We start from the raw sequence: 22,457 nt of genomic DNA, 5'->3' as shown, positions 1-22,457 counted from the left end.
CGCCAAGGGTTTTCCTACAGTATCAGCTACAAGATAAGCTTCAGAATCTGACGTCAAATAATTGCTAATATGTTTTTTAACCTTCAAAAAACAAACAAACAAACAATCCTTTAATAATTAACATTTTATTAGTTCTAATCACTTTACTGTCTTCATTATAGTGATTATTAGGACTTTTTCTGAAAAACAAAACGGGCTAATCATTTACAATAAAAAATAAATAGTAAAATATGAACTCAACAAAAACACACAGCAATAGTCTAATGTGCCCTAGCAACGTTTGGGAATGTGTTCAGAGTGTAACCAGAAGCATTTAGTGTGACACTTTGAAATACAGCATGACAAGTTTCTCATCAGAGGGGTCTTTCTCTCTCTCTGTCTTTCTCTCTCTCTCTGTCTATCTCTGTCTTTCTCTCTCTCTCTCTCTGTCTATCTCTGTCTTTCTCTCTCTCTCTCTCTGTCTTTCTCTTTCTCTCTCTCTGTCTCTCAGTCGTTCTCTCTCTCTCTCTCTTTCGATCTCTTTCTATCTCTGTCTTTCTCTCTAACCAGTCATCTAGAACATCGCCAAGATTTTCTGGCAGATTTTTACATATCTTGATCTTACTCTGTTTTACCCAAAAATAAATAAATAAATAAAAGAATTGAAACATGACAACGTCATTAACCTTGGTCAACATCATTCTTTTCCCACGTGATCAGTCCAGCCAATGAAACTGACACCTGTTGTCTATTAACACATTTCCACTGATAGGTATGTGTGTAATAAAAGATAGGTCGAACTATAGTCCGTAACCATCCCATAACCTCTAAAACAGTTTTCTGAGAACTTATTCATTTAATGAACTTATTGAAGTGAGAGATCAATGGATTAAAGAATAAAACAACGAATGTAAATAAAGGCGTTCTTCTACTTTTCTATGTATCCAGTATCCTGAGTGATGATTACAATCGTGTATTTCTAGCATTGGATAGTTAACGAAACATCAAACTAGAGAAATCTACACACACACAAACACATAAATATCTTGTCAGATAAGTAAACGACTAGATAAATGTCGATCTATATAATAGATCATTTGTGTAGTACAATTCTTTGTGCTTGAGAAGGACATGTGATCCGTAGCATATCTATTTTCTCTGCCCACCATTTTCCCTACACCACTGAAAGAGGTGTTATATTTCTGAAGAAACACTTGAAACTTCGAAGTGAAATACTTACTTTTGGATGTCAGTGTAGCAGTCACGTGATGTGGTTTTGTTTTAGTGTCACTTCCATTAACTTGACATTATTTTCAGTGGCAGTAAGTGACGTTCTGAAACACACAAAACATTGGAACAAATCCTGAACTTCTCAAGACATTAGGTAGTGCTCTAGTCTACAACTTGCTCGCATAGTCATGATTTCAATTCTACAACTAGGTGGAATCATTGCATTCATAGCTTTCAAAATATTTTTTTCGATCTCGATTTGATGCTTATAGTTTTCCTAAACTTTAGGCGTATTCCTTAAGACTTTTGACACTAGGCAAATAGAGTAGAGTTCTATAGTCTATATAAGTAGGATATGACAAACAATACTTATAATATCGGGCAGTGCTTCTCAATCTTCCACGTTAGCACCTCCCCCTCTCAACACTAGCAAAGAGAAGTTGTTTTTTAATGGTGCTCCATGCGCAAAAGTGGTTTCCTCCATTTCTGAACTTCCGTAATGTCCTGGCGGGCGTTATTTTTTGTTTCTAGTAAGAGGCGCGCAGGTCTCAGTTAAAGTAAGGGCTGAGGTGAGGTTTCGATAGAGTGTAGAAAGAATTATCGAGATAAATATTTTGTTGAGCACTAACCAGAGTACATGCTGTACACATTACATAATCTATTGACATAGTAGTACTTGCTGTACACATTACATAATCTATTGACATAGTACTTCCTGTACACATGATATAATAGTACTTCCTGTACACATGATATAATCATATTGACATAGTACTTGCTGTACACATGATATAATAGAAATTCCTGTACACATGATATAATCATATTGACATAGTACTTGCTGTACACATGATATAATAGAAATTCCTGTACACATGATATAATCATATTGACATAGTAATTGCTGTACACATGATATAAGAGAAATTCCTGTACACATGATATAATCATATTGACATAGTACTTGCTGTACACATGATATAATAGAAATTCCTGTACACATGATATAATCATATTGACATAGTACTTGCTGTACACATGATATAATCATATTGACATAGTACTTGCTGTACACATGATATAATCATATTGACATAGTACTTGCTGTACACATCATATGCATTAGGAGGAAAAAGGTCCGTCAATTTTATTTAAACCTTGGCATTAATTTACTATTTACTTGATTCACATTTATCCTTAAAAAATTGTCTTCGATTACTACTACTGCCAGCATAGTTTGAGAAACGCTTTTGTTTCATTTGGTTTTAAATTAACATAATTGTCAATAAACTTATTTTAATGGACAAAGAACGTTCTAGATATATCACATACTTATTGATATATTAACACAATTTTAGATCGTCACTAGACTGTATAGAATGGTTTCATCGGATTGCTCAAATGAAAAGAGAGGGCGCTTGGATCGCACCAAGAGAGACAGAAGTGAGTTACTAAGGACGCTTCCACCATGCCGAGTGTGCTTGGAGGCTGCGTCTGGGTTTCACTATGGAGTCAACACGTGTGAGGCTTGCAAAGTAAGAGACTCGCAGCGATTGCTTTAGTTTGAAGTGATTGGACAAAGCTTTGGATTATAAACTCAACTAATGCTAGTCAAATTCGCGCATTGATCTCAATGTCACTAACACGTTTTTTTTTTTTTTTTTTATAACATTAGGGATTTTTCAGACGTGCTTTGAAACATGGGACTACTTTTACTTGTAAGCAACAGAAAGAATGTGACGTCACAGGAACCGCACGCACTCTTTGTTCTTACTGCCGTTTTCAAAAATGTATTTGTGTGGGCATGTCAACTAGTGGTGAGTTGTAAGGATCTAGACCTAAGCAGTTTTCTTTGAGAAATGATCGAAATTACACACTCGACCTTGACTGACTTTAGCAATTTGGGAGTCTAGAGCATTGTATAGTTATATGATTTACTCTATGAGAGTCTATGTAATGTAAAATTTACAATGGTGAAGTCATTTACAAGATATAGCTATATCGCTTTTTCATCTATCTTATAAAACATAAGAAAGAATACCAGTTTGTATACAAATTAAAATGATTTTTGAAGCCTATTCAAAATTGACAAGGTTCCATTAACTTCGATGACATATTTAAATTGACATTTCATCTTAACATTGTAACTTGAACAGTTTTAGAATGAGTTATGTTGAACTGTTCGTGTCATGTTGAACTGTTCGTGTCATGTTGAACTGTTCGTGTCATGTTGAACTGTTTGAGTCATGTTGAACTGTTCGTGTCATGTTGAACTGTTCGTGTCATGTTGAACTGTTCGTGTCATGTTGAACTGTTTGAGTCATGTTGAACTGTTTGAGTCATGTTGAACTGTTTGAGTCATGTTGAACTGTTCGTGTCATGTTGAACTGTTCGTGTCATGTTGAACTGTTTGAGTCATGTTGAACTGTTTGAGTCATGTTGAACTGTTTGAGTCATGTTGAACTGTTTGAGTCATGTTGAACTGTTTGAGTCATGTTGAACTGTTTGAGTCATGTTGAACTGTTCGTGTCATGTTGAACTGTTTGAGTCATGTTGAACTGTTCGAGTCATGTTGAACTGTTTGAGTCATGTTGACTTCTGTGTGGACATAAAACTGTATGAAGAAATCAGAAGATTTCATCATCTTATTCCACAGGCATAAATTAACTTTCACGCATAAATTAACTTGAACGCATACATTAACTTTTATGCATACATTAACTTTCTTAATCAGACTTAGGCTTAGATTCCCCCGCGCCTGGCATGCTGTCCCCACAATGCCTGAAGCTTCTTCCCACCTGGTGTTCACTTTCATGAAAAGATAATTAAAATCGAACTGTTTCTGATCCTAAGAACTGTGAACCCACTTTCTGGTTGCGCCTCTGCTAGAAATGTCATCTTCAACAAATTCCGCTACCGCTGTAACATAAAAGAGAGATATTTCCTTCATTTGTAATACAAATAAATAAATGTCAAAGTAAAAAAAAAAAGTATTTTGTCAATGTAATGTCAATTGCACATTGACATCTATAGACTTTCTGTAGAACATTGACATATATGGACTTCAAATACACTGCCATAAATATATCAATACTGCAGGAATGAGCTCCCCTTTTCTATTAAAAAAGTTAGTTTTTTTAATTGTTAGTTAAATAAATAATAGTGTAAAGGTTGAAGGTTCATCTTGATCAGAGAATGGGTGTAGGAGAAATGATCTGAAAAAATTGTACCAGACAGACAGACAGACAGACAGACAGAGTGAATCGATATAAGCTTTGTAAAAATGAGTGTGAGATTGAGCTATTGTCTACTGCTATAAATAAACTTTAATAATTTTGATAATCTTGAGTCCTTGAACTACTTATTGCCTTAAGATAAGACTGGATATTTGTAAGTTGAAACCTTATATTAGGTGTGAAGTCACTCTCACCCTCACCTTCACCTATCCCTTAGTCTGTTCTACCGTTGGGGCACCACACATGATCTGTCAACCATCTATCTCCATTCCTCTTTGTCCTTCGCCTTGGATAGAATTTCATTCACTGACAGACCTGGTCATTCTTTGCGAGCCATGAGGATCCTGTGATGTGGTCATAGAGTTTGTGTTTACGTTTTTTGACAGTGGTTCACAGGTCATCGTGGGGTCATCGTGGGGTCCCATCGCTTCACTTCATTCTACACTTTGGTTTGCCTTACATTCTACACTTTGGTTTGCCTTACATTCTACACTTTGGTTTGCCTTACATTCTACACTTTGGTTTGCCTTACATTCTACACTTTGGTTTGCCTTACATTCTACACTTTGGTATGCCTTACATTCTACACTTTGGTTTGCCTTACATTCTACACTTTGGTTTGCCTTACATTCTACACTTTGGTTTGCCTTACATTCTACACTTTGGTTTGCCTTACATTCTACACTTTGGTTTGCCTTACATTCTACACTTTGGTATGCCTTACATTCTACACTTTGGTATGCCTTACATTCTACACTTTGGTTTGCCTTACATTCTACACTTTGGTTTGCCTTACATTCTACACTTTGGTTTGCCTTACATTCTACACTTTGGTTTGCCTTACATTCTACACTTTGGTTTGTATTACATTCTACACTTTGGTTTGTATTACACTCTACACTTTGGTTTGCCTTACATTCTACACTTTGGTTTGCCTTACATTCTACACTTTGGTTTGCCTTACATTCTACACTTTGGTTTGCCTTACATTCTACACTTTGGTTTGCCTTACATTCTACACTTTGGTTTGCCTTACATTCTACACTTTGGTTTGCCTTACAAAACTTCCACCTCACAAAAACAAGTTTTCGAAAACGTAAACAGAACAAAAAGAGAGAGAACACGCCCAAAATTCTTTTAAAACTTCCTTTTTTTAAAAAAAAATCTCAAATCAAAGCCATTGATAAAGTGACTAAAATTCTATTCGTAAATTCAACTTAAACTTTAGCCTCTAAAAAAAAAATGAATTCCTAACCGTTTTTGTTTTTGATGACGTGTTGTAAGAGCGATTGTTTTTATTCTTAATAGCTCATGAATGATAGATTTTAAAAACATGTAAATGATACATACAATATATATACCAGAAAGTCTTCTCGAAACAAAAAATATTAGTTAAGCGAATGTTTCAATCATATACACTATATCTAGACTGGACATGTCGTGAAAAAGTTTTAGAAAGTTGGATCAATGCGTTGTTTTGTAAAGTAGTTAAAAGAAGTACAGTTGTTGTTTTTTTTCAACCCTAACCGATGTAACATATAATTTAATTTCTAGATCTAGTAATTGAACCTCAAAAATAAGAGTACTCTCGTCTCATAATTATTATTTTGCAAATTTTTAGATACATAATCTAGAAAGATCTAGGTAATCAATCTATTTAAATGTACATAAGATGATTTAAATCAACATGAATTATTTCGATCTAGGATTTTTGAAACATTATCTCTACGGAAACAAACAGGAAATGGCTTTGATTCATATATGTGCTTGAATATCAGAGAAATGATTTTGCATTATTTCTAAACTTTGAAAACTAAAGATCATTACTTTTCTAAGACAGAAAAGATTGATTGGGGCGACTCCCCATAGAGCCTGAAAAAAGAATTTACGTACATAAAAATCTATATATAGATAAGCCTGTGAATCGATCAGTCGCGGATAAGAATTTATTTCCGGTTTCCAGTCTAGATATAATATATAAGTCTATGGTATAAATCTACTCAGAGTATATACAATTCTAATACTGGGCCAGTAGATCCAGATTTAGAAGAATGGTGCGCAAAATGTTTCTGAACATCTTTTTTTTTTTAAATTTAACTTATGAATACCTGCGGGAATACCCGCTGACGTACGTGTGTTCAAGAGATAGCAGCTGTCTAGACCTCCAGAAAAATTTAATTTGAACCATTATTGCATTTAGAAACAAGGTTACAAAGACAGTTTGTGTGGAAACACAAACTTAAAATCGGCCCCCGAAGTGGTCCACCCAGGCAGGCTTCAATATTTTCAGAAAGAATATCCAAATGAAATTATATCAAAGACAAATGAGAGATAAGAATGGAGAAAGAAGGTTGACAGATCTTGTGTAGTGCCCCAATGGTGCTGCAGATCAAGGGATAGGTGCAAGTGAATGCAAAGTTAGATGTGAACCTGGCCTAATTGGTTCCCCTTTCAGACCTTGTGGTCTATAGGGCAGATGATGTAAAGTTCATCTGTTTTTGTGGTCTACGGTAAAGAAGGTTTTCATGTAGCCAGCACAACGACCAACCGCCTTTACTTTTCCCCAACTAATGTCAGGTACCCATTAGGGCTGGGTAGACTCAGAGGCGCCCAAGGATTCCGAAGTTGAAAACCCCAGTCTTCACCAGGATTCGAACCCGGGACCCTCGGTTCGGAAGCTAAGCGCTTTACCGAGCCTCTCCTGGTCTTTGCATAATGTAATTGTTTTGAAAAGGCAAGGATTCCGAAGTTGAAAACCCCAGTCTTCACCAGGATTCGAACCCGGGACCCTCGGTTCGGAAGCTAAGCGCTTTACCGAGCCTCTCCTGGTCTTTGCATAATGTAATTGTTTTGAAAAGGCTTAATCTTTTATTCGAATTCATGTCACCCGAGTATGAAAAAAATTATCAAGAAAATACAATTTATAAGATTACTATTCGTTTTAAATTAGGTCTAACTTATAATGCATACTAATTAGCTTTTTAAAAAACTGCTTGCATAACTGATTTTAAAAATGAGATTTTTCGCTTTCAGGAAAAAAAAAGTAGCCGTTGCATCAGAACTTTGAATGGTCTAAAATATTGTGATGTCGGATTTTCAATATCTTTTCAAGTTTACGAGATCTAAACGGGACGGACGGACAGACATTTCGCACAAAACTAATAGCGTCTTTTCCCCTTTCGGGGGCCGCTAAAAATGATAACAGTCTTACCAGAGTTTTCCCAATGTGACCCATTAGCTAGTAATTTTTTCTAAAAATATACATAAAACTATAAATTTCAATGAAAATCATTAGAGCCGTTTTCGAGATCTGTGTCCATCTTTTTTGTTTTTGTACAAATTAAGAATTTGCAAGCTGACAAGAGAAATTGTAATAACTGAAATTGATTCAACTAGTGTAGCCCTGTAGCAGTTACTTCAAGTTTACTTAGTATTTTGTCCATATAGTGTAGTACTGTAGCAGTACTAGCAGTTACTTCAAGTTTACTTAGTATTTTGTCCATATAGTGTAGTACTGTAGCAGTTACTTCAAGTTTACTTAGTATTTTGTCCATATAGTGTAGTACTGTAGCAGTTACTTCAAGTTTACTTAGTATTTTGTCCATATTGTGTAGTACAGTAACAGTTACTTAGTTTACTTAGTATTTTGTCCATATAGTGTAGTACTGTAGCAGTTACATCAAGTTTAGTGCCTTACACTACATTAGGTAGCACCGAATACTAGTTTTGGAAACTTCTCTATAATGGAATGGTTATAACTTAGATATTAGCCTTTTTATATGCTACCAGAGCAGTGCTAAGGGGTCCCTAAGGCGCGAGGCCCTAAGCGGGTTCTCTGACTGCTTTCGCCGTATGTTTATACCCTCAAAGAGCAATCTATTTTTTCATGAAATTTAACATTTATTTAAGAATAAGTTTGTCTTAAGCGTATGTTATTGTTATTATTCTTATTATTATTAATTTAAACATGTTTTTGTTACTTTCTGATTCTTTACCAGCCATCAAAGTTGGGCGCTACACTCACGAGGCCAGAACCAGAAACATTATTGAAGTGAAAATTCTGGCCAAACAAAAGAAGGAACTGAAGAAATCTGTTGGTAGTTCCACGCATGCGCGCCAGAAAGAAGAGTACGAAACTCAGTTAGAAGTACGAAAGCAACATCTCTTGTTGAGACAAGAGCACCGATTAGCAGAAGAAGCTCTGCGCATGCCACTTCCCAATGAATGTCCACAATCATTGGTTGATTCAAATGTTGAGTCTCAGTATAATTTGACCAATGAGATCAATGACTACACCGACTACAGTGGGACATATTGCTCTTACCAGGAGAGTATTCCGCAGAATTTCCCGCCGCCTGATTTCAAATTTGACTCCCACAATGATATTAGCTTAGGCTATGAGACATCGTTCAAGTGTGAGCACTACCAAGACACAGACTACGTGTCTGACACTACTCACGAACATCTGGAGCAGAGTTCCTCCCACTCTCCACAAGAAACTATTTTAGCACTACCTACCATCAATCAAGAAAACTATGAACTGCCATTTTGTTTTGACAGCTATAACTTTAACAATGACATTGACAGTTCTCAAGGTCAAAGTCATCATCCAGCAGCAGACGTTTCGCTGGTTCAGACAGAACACTACTCTAGCCTAGAAGAGGAAGAGTTCACGGACAGCAAACAGCCGTCTTCATGGGATATTAGAGCACTACTTCCGGTAACATTTGAAGCTAGGTTAGAAAGTATCACCAAGGAAACCAGTATATACAATGGAAATATTCATCTTAAAGAGCATCTATCACTTCTTATGCAATTTCAGGTTAGAATTTTTTCTGATAATTTCTTGATAATTTGTTGTATGTTGACCTTTAGGATAACTTTTGAAAAAATTTGTTTAATTTGATGGACTATTTTTTTCCTAAATAGTTTATTGTCTATAAATAGCACTACACATATTATAAAATTATATCTATCTGTAAAACTGATGACATAAGTTCTATAAATTTGTTCCATATATATATATAACTTTCCCTCACAGCACCAGAATATTCAGAAACAGTTTCCATGGATCTCTAGTGACGTCATCGGTGACGAGCTTGATAGCGTCATCACCAAACTGATTGACACACACAATCGCCTGATTCTAGTCTCAGATTACTTTCCAGACTCCTACATTGAAGAGAAACTGAAAGCACACATTGTAAGTAGTTCTCTGGTTCTTTCTAATGACTTGAAGGACTTGGAATGTAACAGTTTCTCGTTCATTAATAGGACTAATAGTGTTCAAAGTCGTCAATGATGAATACACATGTAATAATGATTTGGTATTTCTACACATTCTAATGATGCTTATGACCATAATATATGTTAGAAGTAATTGCTTTTTTTAATGAAAACACTAGCAATAATCTTTGGTGACTTTTTCAGTAGACCTATGATGAATAGACTTTTACTAGTCGACCCACGGCGTAGCATACGCCGTTATTTTGCAGAGCCGGCCTTAGACCGATGCAACCTAATCGACCGCAGTGGGCCCCGAACTTTCAAAGGACCCGCGCTAATTCTAGGAGTAAATTATTAAATTAAAACATTTTATAACTTATAACAGAATTCCCGTAGCCTTTCGTTGATTTACCAGGAGCTCCTGGAAATCTCCTGAAATTGCAAAATATACGAAAAAGTTATGGAAATCTCCGAAAATTATTAAAATCGTTTGAAAACTCAAAAAAAAAATTATTGAAATATATAGACAAAAAATTGTCATTTAGGGGTGTCATTCAAAATGGAAAACGCCAATCCTACGCGCAATGAAAAAAAAGGCATTATGCAATATCTGTAATTGTGGAATCTGGTGAAAGAAGTGTCTCGCGCCTTAAACTAATGATGAACTACTTGAGGTCAACAATTCTCGAAGATGATTGAAACATTTGGTAATTCTCGCTATTGAGCGTGATCTATGTAGGAAACAGAATTATTATGATGTACGTTATGACTTTGCTACACGCAAGGCTCGTAAAGTAATTCAGTACGTGGTAATGAATGAATAAAATGCAAAGACGAATTTATTTTCTAATACAAACTCTTAAATTTTCACTAATTATCAGTATCCCTACCCAAATTTGGCCCCGCCAAATCCGTTTGCATAGAGCCCCACAACGGTTGAGTTCGGCCCTGCTCTTTAGTGACGGGTGAATACATAGATTACTTGTTCTCCCCTCCCCTCTTTTTTTTCGCCGCTAAAGTTACGTGGGGTAACTCTAGTCCGACTTGCAGAAATAAAAGAGTGATCTTTCCATGACTTCTAGGTCACAATGGTTACGTCCGGCCCTGCTATTTATTGATGGGTGAATACTACTTGTTCCCTCACTCTTTTTTTGTCACCGCTAAAGTTACGTGGGGTAATTCTAGTCCGACATGCAGAAATAAGAGAGAGATCTTTCCTTTACTTCTTTTTGTCCAAACTGTTGAGCCATGAAGAGAATACTATATATATAGTCAACCCATGGCGTAGCGTACGCAGCTATTTTGCAGGGCCGGCCAAAAGCCACTGCAATCTATGAGACCGCAGTTGGCCCCGCACTTTCAAAGGACCCGCACTTTCATAGGACCCGCGCTAATTCAAGGAGTATAAATTATTAAATTAAACCATTTTATAACTTCAAACAGATTTCTCGCGCCCTCCTGTCGATTTACCAGGAGCTCCTGGAAATCTCACGAAATTGCAAAATATACGAAATAGTCCTTAAAATATAGTTGTCATTTTGAGGTGTCACTCAATATGGAAAACACCAATCCAACGCGCGATAAATAAAAACGGCATTATGCATTAGACGTAATTGTGTAATCTGGTGAAAGAAGCTTCTCGCGCCTCAAACTAATGAATGATTACTTGAGGTCAACAATTCTCAAAGATAGATTGAAACATTTGGTTGTTCTTGCTATAGATTTGGTAAGACCCGCTTTATAATGCACCCCCTACACATACACGCGCCTTTCATTGGGGCCCGTGACTTTGAGTAGCACTTTGACCTATCCGCTCCCTCCCCTTTGTCAACCACAAAAAGTCCTTCGTGCACATTCCCGTTTCCCTTTCTACATTTCTCTGGATATTTTGTTCTCTCTAAATAAAAAGTTGTACTCATTTCTTTGACCACTTTTGAATGTAGCGAAATGACATTAGATAACTAAACTTTTCAAAGCTATTAGAAGTTGTTGTTTTTTTGACAGTATTACAAAGTATCATTCCTTTCTCTGTTTCTCTCTCTCTCTCTCTCTCTCTCAAAAAATAAATCTATCTTATATATGCTATTAGGATTGTTTGGATTTGTTATATATTTGGACCGCGTCTAGAGAGAAGTGGAAATGACGTAAGTTATATTAAAAATAAGTAGACTTAGGGGAGAAAGAAAAAAAAAAAACACCTTTTAGGTCTATGCATAGAAGTCGGACTAAATGTTCCTCAAAATTAATTGCTTGAACCATGCTCTTGAAGGAATAAGGCATAGACTTATATATTATACTAGCCTGACATTACCTGCGGGTCTAAGTTTGTGTTTACTAATGTAGTGGATTGGATTTAGATGTATGTTAAACTTAGCTAATGATCCTTTCACGTTATTTCTCTTTCGCTACGAAAATAAAATTAGTTTTGCGAAAATGGGTTTACCCGAAGCCAATACATTCATATCTATTAAAAACGAAAGGAGCGATAGATGAATAGGATATAAAGTACAATTAAAACGGGTTTACCCAATTTGTTAAATGAATGGTTTTATAAGTAAGTCAGGACGTCTGTAATCGCAGATATATTGAAGGAATTTATGTAAAAATGCTTTTGAAACACAAATTTGAAGGTTAATTTTACTAAATAATGAAATCAATAGACTATATTTTGTATTTTCATGTGTCAAAGTAAAAAACTATTTGCGCAAAGTGTAGTACTTAAAATTAGATCTAGATCTAGATCCTTTCGATCTTTTCTCATGCAAATTTGGCCTAGATCGATGAAGTTATACTGCTTTCATAGAGATGGTCAACTTTTTTTTTTTTGAGGGTCTAAAGTTTGTTTTAGGGCTACAATACATACACTACGGTCTAAGTTAGCACCAAAGGAACATTTCTGCCAAGTTTTATCAAGATTGGTCAAAAGGTTTTGATTTCTATTCGTCACATACATACATACACCTTACTTTCTACTTTATAGTATAGACTAGACTGGACATGGAGATTTTTTAACACTACAAAAAATGTGTACATTTTTTAGAAAGTTGGATCAAGGCGTTGTTTTGTAAAGTAGTTGAAAGACATGAAGTGTTTTTTTTTTCAACCCTAACCTATGTAACATATAATTTAATTTTTAGACCTAGATCTAGTAATTGAACATCAAAAACAAGAATACTCACAATTATTATTTTGCAATTTTTAGATACATCTAGGTAATCAATCAATTTAGATCTAAATGTACATAAGATGATTTAAATCAACTGTCACGATCATCAATGGTGTTGATGTCACACTCTAAGATGATGCTACTGTCACGATCAGACTTGAACTATATTGCACCATCAATGGTCGTGATTGCCGAGGATCTTGAAATGATCTTTCAATAAGATGATCGTATAGAAGTAGACAGATCTATGTTGATAATACGATCATACAGAATGTTGCCAATTGATAAGAGGATCATCTAGGTCTAGGAGTTAATACTTGACAAATATGATCTAAGTACGTTCTAAATTCAATGAAGAAACTTCTCTTCGTTCAAAAACAATTACTTTAATTAATAACTTGAAAACACTATTCACAAATAGTTACAATGGTTAAAATGTACTTGAATTGAATCTACACAATAGTATATCTGAGTCTTGATACAAATAAGATATATGTTCTCAATTTCACGTTACATACAAGTTAGATGTTAATACTACAACTTCCGAGACAAGACTGGCCGGGAGCTACACGCTTCATCCGGGCTTCAGCTCGTAATCACGTGATCAACAACTTACCCCTCCCAGACCAACCAATCATTGCAGTCTAATGTACAACAATTAACTTTCGGAACCAATGGAGTTCATTTAATTACATGCTTGGTTTTTTTCCCAGCTATGTCAAGCTATGTCGGCAAACACCCCGAAACTGTTACCATATATGGTCATAGTGTACGTGACATCAACATGAATTATTTCGATCTAGGATTTTTGAAACATTATCTCAATGGAAACAAACAGGAAATGGATTTGTTTCATATATTTGCGTGAATATCCGAGAAACGATTTAGCATTATTTCTAAACTTTGAAAACTAAAGATCATTACTTTTCTAAGACAGAAACGATTGATTGGGGCGACTCCTCTTATAGCTTAAAAAAAGAGTATATGTACATAAAAATCTCTCTCTATATATATATAGGTCTGTGAATCGATCAATCGCGGATAAGAATTTGTTTCCGGTTTCCAGTCTAGTATACTATATAAGTCAATGGAATAAGGCCTACATGCGGAAATACCCGAAGACTTATAGTTTGTTCAAGTTAAAGATTTTCTGGTTCTCTATCCAAATTTAAATTATTTTCTTTTTATAGGCCTAATTTCAAAAAATTATAGCGGTCAAACTCAGAGTAGCCAAAGAGCAAGTAATTCATTTTCCAACAATATCAACTGTCAAATTCTAGGAAAATCGTTAGAGTCGTCTTCGAGAGCCGTGTACTGGTTCCATTTGTTTCCAGGATCAATTTGTTTCTATGAATGTGCGACCCGAATAGAGGAATTGTAATAAGACATACATATCTCGAAGTAAAGACAACTAGTCAGCTAATTGTCTAGTCAAGATGTCTCTGCAACTCTGTCAGTCACTGAAAACATCAACTCTTCCCTCAGAAAGTGTACGTGATGAAGCAACAAGTGATGGGTCAACTCCCAGACCTAACTGACCAGCAGTACGTGGACATGTTTAGAAACACGGGCATTGATCTGGATGGCAGAGTGAATAACATCAAGGTCAGGAACAAAATCGATCAATAGTTACTTTACATTCATAATGTTTTGAATAAAACACAATAATAATCTTACAATGTCTTCTGTCATTCCCCTTTTGGCTTATTTCATTCCCCTTCTGTCTTGCGTCAATCTTCCTTCTGTCTTGTATCAATCCTCCTTCTGTCTTGTATCAATCCTCCTTCTGTCTTGTATCAATCCTCCTTCTGTCTTGTATCAATCCTCCTTCTGTCTTGTATCAATCCTCCTTCTGTCTTGTGTCAATCTGCCTTCTGTCTTGTGTCAATCTTCCTTCTGTCTTGTGTCAATCTGCCTTCTGTCTTGTGTCAATCTGCCTTCTGTCTTGTGTCAATCTGCCTTCTGTCTTGTGTCAATCTTCCTTCTGTCTTGTGTCAATCCTCCTTCTGTCTTGTATCAATCTGCCTTCTGTCTTGTGTCAATCCTCCTTCTGTCTTGTATCAATCTTCCTTCTGTCTTGTATCAATCTTCCTTCTGTCTTGTGTCAATCTTCCTTCTGTCTTGTGTCAATCTTCCTTCTGTCTTGTGTCAATCCTCCTTCTGTCTTGTATCAATCTGCCTTCTGTCTTGTGTCAATCCTCCTTCTGTCTTGTGTCAATCTTCCTTCTGTCTTGTATCAATCCTCCTTCTGTCTTGTGTCAATCTTCCTTCTGTCTTGTATCAATCTTCCTTCTGTCTTGTGTCAATCCTCCTTCTGTCTTGTATCAATCTGCCTTCTGTCTTGTGTCAATCCTCCTTCTGTCTTGTGTCAATCTTCCTTCTGTCTTGTATCAATCCTCCTTCTGTCTTGTATCAATCCTCCTTCTGTCTTGTGTCAATCCTCCTTCTGTCTTGTATCAATCCTCCTTCTGTCTTGTGTCAATCTTCCTTCTGTCTTGTGTCAATCCTCCTTCTGTCTTGTATCAATCCTCCTTCTGTCTTGTATCAATCCTCCTTCTGTCTTGTGTCAATCCTCCTTCTGTCTTGTATCAATCCTCCTCCTGTCTTTTGTCAATCCTCCTCCTGTCTTTTGTCAATCCTCCTCCTGTCTTGTGTCAATCTTCCTTCTGTCTTGTGTCAATCTTCCTTCTGTCTTGTGTCAATCCTCCTTCTGTCTTGTGTCAATCTTCCTTCTGTCTTGTGTCAATCTTCCTTCTGTCTTGTGTCAATCTGCCTTCTGTCTTGTGTCAATCTGCCTTCTGTCTTGTGTCAATCTTCTTTCTGTCTTGTGTCAATCCTCCTTCTGTCTTGTGTCAATCCTCCTTCTGTCTTGTGTCAATCTTCCTTCTGTCTTGTGTCAATCTTCCTTCTGTCTTGTGTCAATCCTCCTTCTGTCTTGTGTCAATCTTCCTTCTGTCTTGTGTCAATCTGCCTTCTGTCTTGTGTCAATCTGCCTTCTGTCTTGTGTCAATCTGCCTTCTGTCTTGTGTCAATCTTCCTTCTGTCTTGTATCAATCCTCCTTCTGTCTTGTATCAATCGTCCTTCTGTCTTGTGTCAATCTTCCTTCTGTCTTGTGTCAATCTTCCTTCTGTCTTGTGTCAATCTTCCTTCTGTCTTGTGTCAATCGTCCTTCTGTCTTGTGTCAATCTTCCTTCTGTCTTGTATCAATCCTCCTTCTGTCTTGTGTCAATCGTCCTTCTGTCTTGTGTCAATCTTCCTTCTGTCTTGTGTCAATCTTCCTTCTGTCTTGTGTCAATCTGCCTTCTGTCTTGTATCAATCTGCCTTCTGTCTTGTGTCAATCTGCCTTCTGTCTTGTATCAATCTGCCTTCTGTCTTGTATCAATCTTCCTTCTGTCTTGTGTCAATCCTCCTTCTGTCTTGTGTCAATCTTCCTTCTGTCTTGTGTCAATCTGCCTTCTGTCTTGTGTCAATCTGCCTTCTGTCTTGTGTCAATCTGCCTTCTGTCTTGTGTCAATCTTCCTTCTGTCTTGTATCAATCCTCCTTCTGTCTTGTATCAATCGTCCTTCTGTCTTGTGTCAATCTTCCTTCTGTCTTGTGTCAATCTTCCTTCTGTCTTGTGTCAATCTTCCTTCTGTCTTGTGTCAATCTTCCTTCTGTCTTGTGTCAATCTTCCTTCTGTCTTGTATCAATCCTCCTTCTGTCTTGTGTCAATCGTCCTTCTGTCTTGTGTCAATCTTCCTTCTGTCTTGTGTCAATCTTCCTTCTGTCTTGTGTCAATCTGCCTTCTGTCTTGTATCAATCTGCCTTCTGTCTTGTGTCAATCTGCCTTCTGTCTTGTATCAATCTGCCTTCTGTCTTGTATCAATCTTCCTTCTGTCTTGTGTCAATCTGCCTTCTGTCTTGTGTCTGTGGTGTCTCATTATTTCAGTCAATGTACTAAAGGCTATTGTGGTCTATTTATGTAAGTTGTAATTAATTTAAAAATGCGTTATCAAAATCTGATTTCAATGTAGATGTACTATTTTTTTTTATCTTTACCTGTTCTCTCTCAGGTATTGACTTGAAAGTATTTTCTTATTTTTACCTGTTGTCTCTCAGGTATTGACTTGAAAGTATTTTCTTATTTTTACCTGTTGTCTCTCAGGTATTGACTTGAAAGTATTTTCTTATTTTTACCTGTTCTCTCTCAGGTATTGACTTGAAAGTATTTTCTTATTTTTACCTGTTCTCTCTCAGGTATTGATGAACTACTTGGAGGTATTTCTCAGAGCGTTCGTCAGATTCGCCAAATGTCTTCCTGGATTTAAAGAATTGCCATTGGACGATCAGACTCAGTTATTGAAAGGTGAGCTAAATCTAAGAGACACACTGATTAGTTGTACACACCACCACATGACACAACGAATGCTGAGTTACAACAATCACACATTTAATGATTTCAAATGAGCAACATTGGACAATCAATCTCTCAGGAATGGAGACACATTGTAGTTTGAGACTGTTCACAAATAGTTTATACAAATGTATTTCCTGTCCCTGATCTTATGTATCACTTTACCCTAACATATGTGTCTTGCTCTGATGGAATGAATTTGTATTGCTGGTAGGTAGTTTTACTGACTTCTGGTTTCTAGGAGTCTACAAGGGATACAACTCTCAGCTCAATACAGTCATCATGCCACAGAGTCATTGTTTCCATAGAGACGACCTTTATAAAATGTTTGATCCCAGCTGGGTGGACCATTCCTTTGAGGTAACTTGCTAATGTTTCATTTTGAATAACGTATTTACGTAGTGAATTTATCTGCAGACACTGTTGTAGACCATGTGGATAGAGGAATTGATTCGTTTTAAAATGTAGAACATTAAAGTGGATCTTTTCCACTGCTGACATTAATCGGAAGTAAATCAAAGATGACTTTCTATACAAACATTACAGCCTGCTATGACCTTTAGGCGAGTGTTTTAGTCTTGTGAACAAAAAAAAGGTGATTCTAAAAAAAAAAGGACTTTTTTTCTATTATGACAATTGTTTAAAAAATCCTTCATTTTTGTCCTTGCATGAAACCTCTCTCTGAAGTATCTCTGAAGTATGTCTGAAGTAAGTCTGAAGTATGTATATAGGCCTACAGGCTAGAGTCAGACTGTCGGTACATTCATAATACACTGTGTGATGTAAGCCTACATATGAAGACCTACACTAATTTAATTAAAAACAGACTTGCAACAAAAACAAACAACCAAAATGTTGTTGTTTTTAATTCTACAATTGCATAGGTTAGGAAATAATGTCAATCAGATTTGTATCCACACATTTCCTCAGCTGGCTGTAGTGTTACAAAAGAAGTCAATTAGTCCTCGACAACTGATCCTGTTGAAATCTTTATTGCTGACTGTACCTTGTAAGTTGTCCATTAGTAGTGCCAGATGTGTTTGTACGATTTGTTTGTTTCTATACCATCTACCATCACATCTAACACTATACCATCTACCATCATATCTAACACTATATCATCTACCATCGTATCTAACACTATACCATCTACCATCGTATCTAACACTATACCATCTACCATCGTATCTAACACTATACCATCTACCATCGTATCTAACACTATACTATCTACCATCGTATCTAACACTATACCATCTACCATCGTATCTAACACTATACCATCTACCATCGTATCTAACACTATACCATCTACCATCGTATCTAACACTATACCATCTACCATCGTATCTAACACTATACTATCTACCATCGTACCTAACACTATATAATCTACCATCGTATCCAACACTATACCATCTACCATCGTATCTAACACTATACCATCTACCATCGTATCTAACACTATACCATCTACCATCGTATCTAACACTATACTATCTACCATCGTACCTAACACTATACTATCTACCATCGTATCTAACACTATACTATCTACCATCGTATCTAACACTATACCATCTACCATCGTATCTAACACTATACCATCTACCATCGTATCTAACACTATACCATCTACCATCGTATCTAACACTATACCATCTACCATCGTATCTAACACTATACCATCTACCATCGTATCTAACACTATACTATCTACCATCGTATCTAACACTATACCATCTACCATCGTATCTAACACTATACCATCTACCATCGTATCTAACACTATACCATCTACCATCGTATCTAACACTATACCATCTACCATCGTATCTAACACTATACCATCTACCATCGTATCTAACACTATACTATCTACCATCGTACCTAACACTATACTATCTACCATCGTATCTAACACTATACTATCTACCATCGTATCTAACACTATACTATCTACCATCGTATCTAACACTATACTATCTACCATCGTATCTAACACTATACCATCTACCATCGTATCTAACACTATACCATCTACCATCGTATCTAACACTATACTATCTACCATCGTACCTAACACTATATAATCTACCATCGTATCCAACACTATACCATCGACCATCGTACATAATACTATACTATCTACCATCGCATCCAACACTATATCATCATATCCAACATTATACCATCTACCATCGTACCTAACACTATACCATCTACCATTGTATCTAACACTATACCATCTACCATTATATCTAACAGTATACCAAAATTAAAGTTACTTTAAAAAAGATAATTGAATATTTTCATCTATGGCAGGTAACTCTACAAGCTAACTATTTGGTGTCTCGGGTGTTCAGCATATAGGATGTGCTGATTAGATTTAAAAGCACTGTAAAATCACATTTCTAAGGTCATTCATTTTGCAGCACAAACTATTTTAATATATATATCGTCCTTGACATTGTTTAGCAAGGAAAACTCTTGGTGAAAATCCCCATACAACTTGTAACCTGTGTTTGTGCTAGTGCAGTCTAGAGTCGAGTTCTACAATATGTAGAATGTGTTTGTTTTTGGATTCATTAATTGAATACTTTCCATGCTTCATTTAAGAAAAAGATCTTTGGGCTAATTCCTGTTTACTGTAGGTACATTTTAGTTTGTTAACACTATTATCATGTTCACACTTTAGACATCAAATACAACACAATACGAGAAAAGAATATAGGTGATAACTATAAATAATACACATTAATTTTAGCGTCTTTCATCATTTAGCGTTATTATTTATCATCTCTAGCTTCACCATTTTGTCATCTCTTGGCGTCATTATTTTATCATCTCTAGGCGTCTCTAGCTTCATCATTTTGTCATCTCTTAGCGTCATTATTTTATCATCTCTAGGCGTCTCTAGCTTCATCATTTTGTCATCTCTTGGCGTCATTATGTTATCATCTCTAGGCGTCTCTATCTTCAACATTTGTCATCTCTTAGCGTCATTATTTTATCATCTCTAGGCGTCTCTATCTTCAACATTTGTCTTCTCTTGGCGTCATTATGTTATCATCTCTAGGCGTCTCTATCTTCAACATTTGTCATCTCTTAGCGTCATTATTTTATCATCTCTAGGCGTCTCTATCTTCATACATTGGTCTTCTCTTAGCGTCATTATTTTATCATCTCTAGGCGTCTCTATCTTCAACATTTGTCTTCTCTTGGCGTCATTATTTTATCATCTTTTGGCGTCTCTAGCTTCACCATTTTGTCATCTCTTGGCGTCATTATTTCATCATCTCTAGGCGTCTCTATCTTCAACATTTGTCTTCTCTTGGCGTCATTATTTTATCATCTTTTGGCTTCTCTAGCTTTCCCAATTTTGTCATCTCTTGGCGTCATTATTTCATCATCTCTTATTTTCATTATTTTACCATGTGTTAGCGTCATTATTTTGTCATCTGTTATCGTGATTGTATGAAACAAAAAAAATATGAATAAAGAATACTCAAAGTATTGCTACTATTTGTTTCCTATAAATGACTGAATATTTGTCTTCAATTTTTTTCCCCTATAACTAATGTATCCTTGTCTCCTACAGACGGATGCACTATTCTAAACCCTCAGGCCGTAGATAAAATACAGGATCGCTTGCTGGAGTGCTTACAGCGCCAACTTTCCATTGACCATCCTGACCAAAACATTGCCCAACTTCTGGGCAAGACAATCAATATTCTGACCTTGCTACGACCTCTGTCTCAACTAGAAAAACGAAATTGGCAGAAAAGAATCGTCCTTGAGAATGCCGCCTGCTGGCCGCTGGTCAGTGAAATGTTCTGCAGCTGACCCAGCTCAACGTGACCAAGAGAGTTTTTCTTTCCTTGATGTAAATAGTTTGACAGATGTTTCTCTGATTGGCTAATAATATTGACACTATCATGTGACTGTCACGCGACAGAGGAAAAAAAAATCCAAGATATAAAGTTTTGAAGTCTGCATCGTCTGGTCATTACAGTCATAATGCTACTTTGTTCATTCAACCGTGTCAACCATTGGGAGTTATATTTCCAGAAGCTTTACATAGTGACAGTTTGTAAGTAAAACTGATCTCAAGTGCAGTGAAGTGTCGTTCAATCACTTTTGGATGCCTAAATATGCAGGTCAAGAAAAATAAATTACTCAGTAGTTACACATGACTTATTATGAGATCCATAAAAATGTATTTGATATCAACTTTGACATCAGCAATCGTCGATTGACCTCTGCTGTCGGCATACAAAATATAATGTCGGGGCAACTCATCGAATTAGATCTAGATTCTTTCTACATGAATTGAGGTTTGAAAAATAAACATTAAAAAAAAAAGCTATTTAAGTAAGATATTCTAGAAGTAACTGAGCGGGGAGGTCTCAGGAAATCAGGGCGGATTTACGAAATTCTAGACCATGCTGGTGCTCAGGACTCTTAAGGAGCGGAGTAATATACTATATAGACAGAAAAGATAAAATAGAAATACAATTTCAATGACTCTATTCTTCTACACAAATATAACACTCTTTTAAAGTGTATTAATACTATAAAGGGCATTTGTATTTACCCTTACCAAAGAGGTTACACACAAACATTCTGCACTGGACTTCCACTTGTGTACATTTTGTTTTGTAGGAACTGACATTAATCTTAAAAACACAACTTGGAACTATCATTACAATTAATTAGCATGAAAACTTAAAAATAGCTATCTCCCTCTATGGGAGTCGATAAATATGTAATAATAAATAACTTCTCATGTCGAATAGAAATGTCTTTATGTTTATTCTTAGATAGTTTCAATCTGTTTTTGTTAAGGTCAGGCTTGGCGTAGATCTAGAAACTTCCAAAACATTCCCATGTCTTGTCCTACGGACACACAGCGAAAAAAGTGTAAACACAATGAATCCATTCAGTTTGTACATGAAAGACAAATCACACCATTCTAGTGGCTGACGTTTAATGAACAGTTACCTTAATGTCTAGAACACAAAGATCAAAGAGGAAATCTCAATGTATGATAGCTGGATAAGCCTGATATTTAGGCATGAAGTTTTTAAATTTTTCAGATTTTTAAAAATTATCAGTCTAGAATATTTTAAAACACACAAGCACCTTTAGTCTACACACATCCCCAAGCAGGAGATTGTAGGGTGTTTTTTTTTTAAAAAACGTCACTAAATTAATTAGCTTT

The 22,457-nt window shown here is 36.0% G+C and overlaps 1 protein-coding gene across 4 annotated transcripts; it reads left to right on the top strand.

Moving 5' to 3' along the window:
* The first annotated feature begins 770 nt into the window (after window positions 1-770).
* On the top strand, window positions 771-22,049 carry LOC106064881 (uncharacterized). 4 transcript variants are annotated; one of them, XM_056044657.1, is made up of 10 exons: window positions 771-889; window positions 2,568-2,744; window positions 2,885-3,026; window positions 8,444-9,267; window positions 9,487-9,648; window positions 14,323-14,442; window positions 17,077-17,185; window positions 17,448-17,593; window positions 18,164-18,242; window positions 20,835-22,049. In XM_056044657.1, the coding sequence occupies exons 2-10, from the start codon at window positions 2,589-2,591 to the stop codon at window positions 21,077-21,079; spliced, it is 1,983 nt and encodes a 660-aa protein (XP_055900632.1). In that variant the 5' UTR covers window positions 771-889; window positions 2,568-2,588; the 3' UTR covers window positions 21,080-22,049. The 4 variants fall into 4 exon arrangements, with proteins under 4 accessions (XP_055900632.1, XP_055900630.1, XP_055900628.1 ...); XM_056044655.1 differs by having other exon boundaries at window positions 775-1,301; window positions 17,475-17,593; XM_056044653.1 differs by having other exon boundaries at window positions 776-1,301.
* Window positions 22,050-22,457: the final 408 nt, after the last annotated feature.

Source organism: Biomphalaria glabrata, chromosome 10 (genome assembly GCF_947242115.1).
Source record: "Biomphalaria glabrata chromosome 10, xgBioGlab47.1, whole genome shotgun sequence".
In the NCBI taxonomy this organism is placed as follows: Eukaryota; Metazoa; Mollusca; class Gastropoda; family Planorbidae; genus Biomphalaria; species Biomphalaria glabrata.
Note: the sequence above shows the minus strand (reverse complement) of the source record. Positions and strands in the feature narration are given on the sequence as shown.

Excerpts from the sequence above, each read along its gene's own strand:
- LOC106064881 (XM_056044653.1), top strand. The coding sequence starts at position 1,248 with ATGTGGTTTTGTTTTAGTGTCACTTCCATTAACTTGACATTATTTTCA. Across the intron at positions 3,027-8,443 it reads TGTGGGCATGTCAACTAGTG|CCATCAAAGTTGGGCGCTAC; the intron begins GTGAGTTGTAAG and ends ATTCTTTACCAG. Across the intron at positions 17,594-18,163 it reads GGGTGGACCATTCCTTTGAG|CTGGCTGTAGTGTTACAAAA; the intron begins GTAACTTGCTAA and ends ACATTTCCTCAG.